At 34.4% G+C, this 9,038-nt stretch overlaps 1 protein-coding gene across 1 annotated transcript; it reads left to right on the top strand.

The window, feature by feature from the left end:
• The first annotated feature begins 6,410 nt into the window (after positions 1-6,410).
• Positions 6,411-8,956, top strand: LOC122290338 (plastoglobulin-1, chloroplastic). The gene is made up of 3 exons (XM_043097977.1): positions 6,411-7,061; positions 7,794-7,989; positions 8,312-8,956. The coding sequence occupies exons 1-3, from the start codon at positions 6,451-6,453 to the stop codon at positions 8,621-8,623; spliced, it is 1,119 nt and encodes a 372-aa protein (XP_042953911.1). The 5' UTR covers positions 6,411-6,450; the 3' UTR covers positions 8,624-8,956.
• Positions 8,957-9,038: the final 82 nt, after the last annotated feature.

The following is a 9,038-nucleotide window of genomic DNA, read 5'->3' as shown; positions in this document are numbered from 1 at the left end:
AAAAAGAAACTAGCAAAAAATGAAGGGGAAAGCAAATGCATAGAGAAAACAAATGCTACTTCTTCAAAGTGAAAAAGAAGGGGAACAGAACCCAAATTAGTGTTACAGAGCAGTGTTACAGAGCAGAACCCACTTCTTCAAAGTAGTGTTAAAAAACAGAACAGAACCCAAATTGCCTAAACCAAAACAGAGCAGAATTTTATTCTACCTTATCAAGCAGTAGGTTGAACTAATTTCTCTTGTTTATAATAAAAGTAAAACAAGCTTTTCAAAATTACAAACAATAAATAAAAACAGATAAATGGTGACTTATGATGAGCTTCTATATCTGTAATTTAATTTGACAAATGGATTGAGAATAGGCAAGAATACAAAAAGATACTGAAGTGAGCATTTAAAAAAAAAACTTCCAGTGGACAACCCTGAATCAAGAGCTACTTTGGAAGAAACATCAATGCCTAGCTGTTCAAACTCAACTTCTAACTTATATCCTGCTCTAGTACATGAATATTGGAACTTCTAAATTAATATAACATGCTCAACTAAGCTACTGCATCAATGATATTTTCTAAGGGTGCATGATAAGTTGCTTCAGGAGAGTAAATAAATAGGATTGATCTTGCTTTATAAAAATCACCAAGCTAGTCATCATTGATCCCATAAACATAAGTACTACAATAAGATGCTAACCTTGAGATGCCCTCTTTCATGGAAAACCCATTTGCTAAGTTCAGTAAAAATGCTTGAAGTGTACATGAACCTGCAATTTTCAAGACAAATTATGCTGCTAAATAAAACAGCTGCCAGTATTCTTTTTAATATTGAAAAAAAAAAAAAAAACTAAGTTGCCAGCCTAGTACCAACATGACAGTTAGAACCTACTAGTTTGAACAAAATCGTTGGTTGCTTACTTAGACTATTAATCTTGAAGAAAAGTGTTAAAAAAAATAAATTCTCATATCCACTAGTTTAACACATAGTCATAAAGGTTAAACATAATCAAAACTATTAATCAAACTCAATATTAAAAATAGAAGATCTTCTCAATATTAAAAAGAGTAGAAATAAGTATAAATATTCAAAGAGCCTACATTTGGATCAAATACATATACAAAGTCTGAAATTAGTTGAGATAAACTACTCCATGTGAAATCTAAAGCACACCTACTTGAAAGAAAGTTGTAATACCTGCAGATGACTTTTCACATGAAAAATGGTCAATCCATATGAGCCCATCAAATTCAGTATTGCCTTGGGGTTGCCCCTATTGTCATGGCTTAAAGAAATCATTAGAATAATGTAATTTTTAACCGATTAACATCAAGAAGGCGTAAATATATCAAGAAACCCACATCAAGTTCTACCAACTTTAAGTTCTACAAAAAAAAAATTAAGCAATAAATATAAACTAAGCAATAAACTAAATTAAGCAATAAATATAAACTAAGCAAAAATTAAGCAATAAACTAAGCCTTTAGAATCGGAGGTGGCGGGTGGGGCTTCATGGGTGGCGGATCGGGGCTGGAGAAGGGTGGTTTGGGTTGCTAAAGGGCCGGTAATGAAATGGTGAGAAGATGGTGGCCAATGGTGGTGCGACGGCGGCGTGGGGAGGATTTTGGGCGGCGGCTTGCAGCCGTTCGTGGAGGAGTTTGGCGGCGCGAGAGGGGCTGAAAATAGAGGGGTGAGGTCTCCAGCTGATTGGGAAGAGAATGGGAGCAACGGCGAGAGAAATGGGCGGCGCACGGCAGCGCAACAACCCACACCCCGAATGAGTTTCGCACGGCCATCGGGGAGGAGAGAGAGAGCGTGGGGAAGGGAGGTTGGGGTGGGGGAGGTCACCGGTGTGTGGGGGAGCTGGTGGGCTGGGCGGTGTCGCCGGACGGAGGCCGACGGCGTGGCTGGGTGGAGGACGGCAGATCGGGGGGCTGGGTCGCGCAGTGCTGGAGGAGAAATAAGGAGAAAAAGAAGAAGAAAGAAGAAAGAAGAAAGAAAAAGGAAAAAGGAAAAAAAGAAAAGGAGGGAAAAAAATTGAAGGGAAAAAAATAAGGTATAGAATTTTTAATCTGGGTTTTAAAATAGATCTAACGGGTATGATTTTAGAATGATAAAAAAAATAATATAATTTAAATGCAGTGATTTAGTAAAATAAAATAATAAAATTTATCAACTAGAAAATAATAATTAATAACAATAAAGCACATCAAAATAATTTTTACAACTAAAAAAGTCAAAAAATAAATTCAGTGAGAAATTCGATAAATTTAAAACAAAATAATTAATATTTTAAATATCTGAAATAAATTTCTAAAAAAATTAAAGAAAGATAATCGACGTCAAGTGTGAGTGTGGGTATACAATAGGCTAATGTATAATATTCTTCTATTTAAAAATATGTAGAGATTTTTGTGGGGAGTAATATTTGTGGGAATTACTTATTTAGTAGCGGGAAAAAACAATAAGCCACGATGATGAAGGTGATAATCAAATAGTTTTTTGCGACGACTTTAATCTGTGGTAAAACGTCAATTTAACTCGTCACAATAATTATTTTTCCACTAAAGGTCTATATGTTGCCCATATTTATTATCCAGGAAACAAGTTAATCACAAAAACTACAGACGTGGTAGAGAAAAATCTTTTGCCATCAAACATTATTCACTAAGACAATTTCATGAAAAAATGCGTATGTTTATTCTCTCCAATCAATTTAGTGGCAAAATGCCACTTTTTTCCACGACGGATATCCGCAGAAAAAGAATTCGTGGCAAAAGCCACAAAATGTTGTAGTGTGCAAGTTTAGCTCTCTCTCTCTCTCTCTCTCTCTCTCTCTCTCTCTCTCTCTCTCTCTCTCTCTCTCTCTCTCTCTCTCTCTCTCTCTCTCTCTCTCTCTCTGTGGTCTCCAATTAATCTTAAGCTTATTAATTACCAAAATCAAAGAGAAGAGCTAGCTCGATCGTATCGAAACAGAGAAGACTTTCCATACTTTTCCAGCAACGGCTAAGACCATGATTTCCTCTCCAACGGCTATATCGGACCATACTAGCAGATGTTCCTAAATATAATTTATACTCAAGTTGATTATTTCCTTGTACAGAGTAGTCCTCCAACGACTTTGTGATTTCTTACCATATAAACAAATTGTAATTAACGTGTATATATATATATATACAAGGAGAAGGATATATATATCAACACTCCCACAGTGTTACAGACATTCTTACATACACCCAATGTTTATTTTTTTCATGATATCATAATAGAAGTCATGAATTTAAATCATCATGACTTTACACTCTATTCTATTTACTTGAATATTATACGTGTTGGGTCATCCACTAAGGGTGAATCTGGCCCATATATATGTAAAGGGGAGTGTTAATATATAAAATAGATAATAAAATCTACATCTTCAATTTTTATCACCTTAAGCTTTTGGGACATGTATGATGATTTCAAATGATATCATAGTAGAAGACTCTCTTGCTGACATTGATTGATTTCACATGTGAGATTACCACTTATCTCAAAAAGTTAAACTAATCGAAAGATGTAGATTTTATTATTTATTTAATTTATATTTTAACAAGGCTAGCAACGGCCCGCTATCTGTGTAATCTTTGCAAATATAGATCGGCTCCCATGATCCACATGGGCATGATCAACATGAAGATCAGATATAGAGCAAGAACAAAGATCTAGATCGAGAACATTAACCAATTTGGGTTCGGTCTGTGGTCTTGGCTGGCTTTGTCTTCTGTAATTTCCAGTAGCCCATGAACATCGATCATGTAATCAAACCAAAACACAAGTTAAAGTATTTTTGTTCTTTCACTAATCATGCTACTACACTTTTCCCCCATCTGATTCCTCTTTTTTTCTTTTTTTCAAGAAAACAATATCAGCCTCCCGGCCATTGGGTGGCCCACTTTTGGTTTGAAGGTTATCTCTTTCGATTTTATAGTACTATTTTTTTTAGTATAAAAAGTTCTTGAACTTTCTTTTAGGATTTATTTGGAAATACATCTTATTTTAAAATTTTAATCTTATCATATCTTACTCTTAAACATAATTTAAATACAAAATTTTTAAATTAATTATTATAATTTTTCCAAATTTTTAAATAAAAAACAATTTAACATTTTCAAATCTCAAAACAAAAATAATATTATAAAATTATATTATAATAATATTTTTTATCTAATTTTTTTCTCTTCTTTCCCAAAATCTAAAAATACTTAAAAGTCAAATTATCTCACTACTATTCACAAACTATTTTATTACCATTCACAAAATTCTCATACTATCTCACTCATCAAACAAGCCCTTAGTATTCTCGCTTTTCGTAAGGCTTGTATGAGAAATAAGGTGTTTTTAATTATTTTCGTATATACTTAAATATTTTATTTCTAAATATCACTTAAACAGAAAATAATTTTTAATTTTAATTTTTAAACTTTTTCATTTAATCATTACCTAATCATTGCAAGTTTTCCATATTTCCAAACAATGCAAATTTTTTAAATTTTAAAACAAAAATTATATGAAAAAATTATATTCAAATAATTTTTTTAACTTTGTAATATTTTTATTCAAAAAAAATTCTCTCATCTCCCAAAGTCCAATAAAATATCTTAACTCAACCTATTTTATTACTATTTACAGATATCATGAGATATTCTAACCGTTTCGTTACTCAATCTCTCTCAACTTATATCATTTAATCATTACAGTTTTTTCAATTTTCAACACAAAATATAATAAATAATTCAAAATTTTTAAATTCTAAAATAATAATATTAAAAAATAATATTTTAATAATATTTTATTCAACTTTCATCTCAACTCAACTTAACTCAATATCTAAACACTCAGCTATCCCAAATCTCTCTTCTCTTCTACAATTACAATTGTTTTAAAAATTTATAATACTCACATTCTTAAATCGGTAGATACATGGACAATATGTGTTTATACCTAAAATTCGTGTATATATAATATGAAGAGTTATTTTATTATCAAGATGGTGTACAGAGCATATAAGTTATCCAAAAACTTTATTTATTCTCTCATTAAAGGAGAAAGACTCTCCCATCGATCAATGGCTTTCGTGCTAGGAGATCATCAGCTTATCACAGGAAGGATGGATGAGCCCCCTATTGATTTAAAAGGGGATGGAGGTTCAGACTGCACCTCCCAACTCTGATGAGAGTCACTTCCTTGACTCTTCATTAGGATTAGCCAGTAGTCCGCTACCCAATAATCAGACATTACTTAAATAATAAGATTATATTTTATAAAATTTAAGTTTTAAAATTTATTTTTCAAATTAAATTATATTATATAAACATTTTATAGTATGTGTACTCTACATACCGACTTGAAAATAAAATTTTTCTAATATTAATTTTTAAGTAAAAGATAGATTATGTATATGCTATATACTTTTTTGTCTATTTTACTCTTTCATTCTCTCCTCTCTTTTTTATCCTTAATAAAATTGATATGTATGAACAATAGAAAAAAGTATATTTCTTGCTAAGTATAGTACAAATTCTATTATAAGAAAAGTTTCAAACTAGTAATGGTGTAAAGTTGTAATTTACACTGTCCAATAGAAAAAGGACACGTAAGAATTTATGTTACTTATAATGGGTGCGAGCTTAGGCTTCAAACACTTCTAATAGCAGATTTTGGAAGGCTTCGGTGGTTCTATCTCCACCCACTCTCTCTCTCTCATGAAGGCTTTAGTGTTTCTCTCTCCATTCGCTCCGTCCTCTCAATAGGTCGCGATTAGAACCAGAGCAAGAAATCAATTTGGAACCATCTCCCTAATCTCTATAAGTATTTTCATTAAACTTTCATTAATCTTTGTATTTGGTAGGAACCCATCTCTTTAAACTTTAAAGTTATTGGTATTTTCATTAATTTGATATTTTCAAGTCAGTATACTATGTTTTATTCCTTTGATTTTCATTAATGCATCAAGAGGTTATCTCTTAATTTATACAAATATTCTATTTTAAGAGATAAATATATAAAATATTACACAAATAATAGTACATATATCATTATTCTTTTAGTCGCTCGTAATTTTAATTTTAATTTTTTTAAAAATTAAGAATTCTGAAAAAAAAATGAATGAATTATTATTATTGAGAAATGATATTTACAGTCGTAATTATACAAACACTGTATAATCTTTTTAAAAAAATGAATTAATACGAAACTCATATTAAAAAAATTAATTTTCTAATTATGAACTCTATTTTTTTTTAAAAATATTACGCGATATTTACACATTTTACAATAATTAATATTATTCTTTCTCATTTATTTTTCTATGATCAATTGTACTTTGCGAAGGTTGAAACACGTGTCACAAAACCTCCCACAAAAGAGAATGAACTCACGCTCTTCAGTCTTTCACCTTACACGCTCGACCCAGAAGAGATGGCTCTGCTCTCCACCGCCACCTCCATTTCCTCACTCTCTCACCTTTCCCTCTCTTCACGAATCCCTAATCCCAGTAAAGCTCTCCCTCTCCTCCTCTCTCCCTTTCTATCTTTCCCAAACCCTAGAAGTCAATTCCTCAGATATCCTCTCTCCCTCCGCCTCGCCCGCTCCTCTCTCTCCGATCCCTCTCCCAACCCCCGGATCTCCGACGAGTGGGGCGAGCCTTCCGAGCCCGAATCCGAGCCTGAATCTCCCCCGGACCCTCCCAGGAACGAGGACGAGTGGGGCGAAGGCGGTGATACGGAAGAGGAGAAGGAAGAGGAGAAGGACGAGGAGAAGGACGAGGACTCTGCCATCGGTAATGGTAGCCCAGCCTCCGCTGCGACTACGGGTAGGCCTGAAGTGCCGACGGAAGATGGGTTTCCAAACAAGCGTGCGGAGCTGAAGCGGTGCTTGGTGGACACTTTTTACGGGACCAAGTTTGGGTTCAGTGCTGGGCCGGAGGTGAGGGCCGAGGTCTCGGAGCTGGTCGGTCAGTTGGAGGCGGTCAACCCGACTCCGGCGCCTACCGAAGCACCGGGGGTTCTCGATGGAAACTGGATTTTGCTGTGAGTTCATTGGCTTGGCATTTGTCGTTCGATTTCTTTTTTTATGGCATGGTAATTGGCAGGAGCAAACCTATGTAAAATTTCTATTTTTGAATTGGATATTTGCGTAACACTCCCACACGGACGATCTTTCTTTGGTTATTAGACAATGTATATTTCTACGCTTTTGAGCTTAGTAAAAATTTGGCAGTAGGATTTTAAAAAAATCAAATCAAATCATGCCAGCCTTCTTCACGATTTGGGATGCAGAAGTTTGAAATTGTGTGGAACTCGTAGAAAAGAGAGCTAAAATGAATTAACTTGGCTAGTTTTGATAATGATACAAATGACATCTAATTGTCTTCCCAGGATTAGGCACCTTAGCATCAGTTACAAATATATATATATACATATATTGGGCACCTTAGCATTTTTGCTTTTCCCCGAATTGGATCGAGTTGTACTGTTTAAGAAGCCGAAAATCACTTTGTATTATGAATCATTTTCAGACCTGTATTTTGTTCCTTTCTGCCATGGCCTATTGAGTTGGACCATGTGGCATATGCACAGGAATATGGATCCAATAGAAGGCTGATGTAGTTGTCATAAAAATAATGTATTGGTGTCGTTTGGATAAATGGAACAATGTGGACAGCTTCTTCATTAAAATTGATGAAGCTTGTTGCTTTTATCATTGTGTTTATCGAGTAAACTTCCTGATTTGCTTACACAGTTTGCTTTCCAACTAATCAGGTACACTGCATTTTCTGAGTTGTTGCCACTTCTCGCAGCAGGGACTTCACCCTTTTTGGAAGTGAAAGAGATACGCCAAACAATTGACACCAGAGATCTTACCATCGTGAACTCTACAACATTGTCTAGTCCTTTTGCTACTCTTTCTTTCAGTGCATCTGCTACTTTTGAAGTTCGCAGTCCCACAAGAATACAGGTATTGCTATGAGCTAAAAGTATGTGACTGAACAATTTTTTACTGTAACAAGGTGGCATGTATTTTGAATAATAATATAGACAATGATCATGATAGTATTAGTGGTAATATCCATTTAATTCTTTTTTTAAAATAATATTAATATTAATAATAGAATTTAGCATCATCATTTTTATGTAGTAGCCCAACTGGACGATTACATTTTAGCATATTTTTAATTTGCCTACCGAAGCAATTATTTCTGGAACTGTGTATTGGCGAACTTTATTACAATAGACATCTGAGTATAAAATCTTACTATCATACACTTTAATATGTTCAGGTAGCATTTAAGGAAGGCACCTTTCAACCTCCAGAGATAAAATCAACTATTGATCTCCCAGAAAATCTCAACGTTTTCGGGCAGCAAATCAACCTGTCGCCTGTGCAGCAATCCCTTGGTCCACTGCAGGATGCAGTAGGAAGCATCTCACGGGTTGTTTCTGGTCAGCCGCCTCTTAAGGTTCCCATTCCAGGTGAACGTACTAGTTCCTGGCTTTTGACTACTTACCTTGACGAGGATTTTCGAATCTCGAGGGGAGATGGTGGTCTTTTTGTGCTTGCAAAAGAAGGGAGTCCCTTGCTTGATCAGTAGCGAGGTCCATGTTGCCACCATTTATTTATAGAAGGCATATACATAAACAGTCTCTTCCCGCCTTCCCCTTCTGCTTAAATAGAAGAAAAAACAATTGTGTCATTGTCATTCTGTATATCCATGGTGGTTTTTATTTTTTTCATAAAAACAAAAAAGGTTAAGATGTCATTCTCCCCTAGTTACCCTGTGAGTTGCCAAGAGGATGAAGGAAGACAGGGAGCCGTAGCAAGAGTCAGACAGAGCTCGTGTTTTCCTTGCATGCATTGGAATAATACATAGAATTGTTAAATTTTGAAGGGAAGAGATTCAAAATAAGCAATATTTGCCATTTAATTTGTCCACACCGAGGCAATATTTTTGTAATATTGTTTGTGTTTGAAAGATTATGGATCGATTGGCAGATGGCAAATCGAAA

The sequence above is a fragment of the Carya illinoinensis genome, chromosome 12 (genome assembly GCF_018687715.1).
Source record: "Carya illinoinensis cultivar Pawnee chromosome 12, C.illinoinensisPawnee_v1, whole genome shotgun sequence".
Classification (NCBI taxonomy): domain Eukaryota; kingdom Viridiplantae; phylum Streptophyta; class Magnoliopsida; order Fagales; family Juglandaceae; genus Carya; species Carya illinoinensis.
Note: the sequence above shows the minus strand (reverse complement) of the source record. Positions and strands in the feature narration are given on the sequence as shown.

Coding starts and splice junctions, on each gene's coding strand:
- LOC122290338 (XM_043097977.1), top strand. CDS start 6,451: ATGGCTCTGCTCTCCACCGCCACCTCCATTTCCTCACTCTCTCACCTT. Junction 7,062..7,793: donor GATGGAAACTGGATTTTGCT/GTGAGTTCATTG, acceptor CCAACTAATCAG/GTACACTGCATTTTCTGAGT. Junction 7,990..8,311: donor GCAGTCCCACAAGAATACAG/GTATTGCTATGA, acceptor TAATATGTTCAG/GTAGCATTTAAGGAAGGCAC.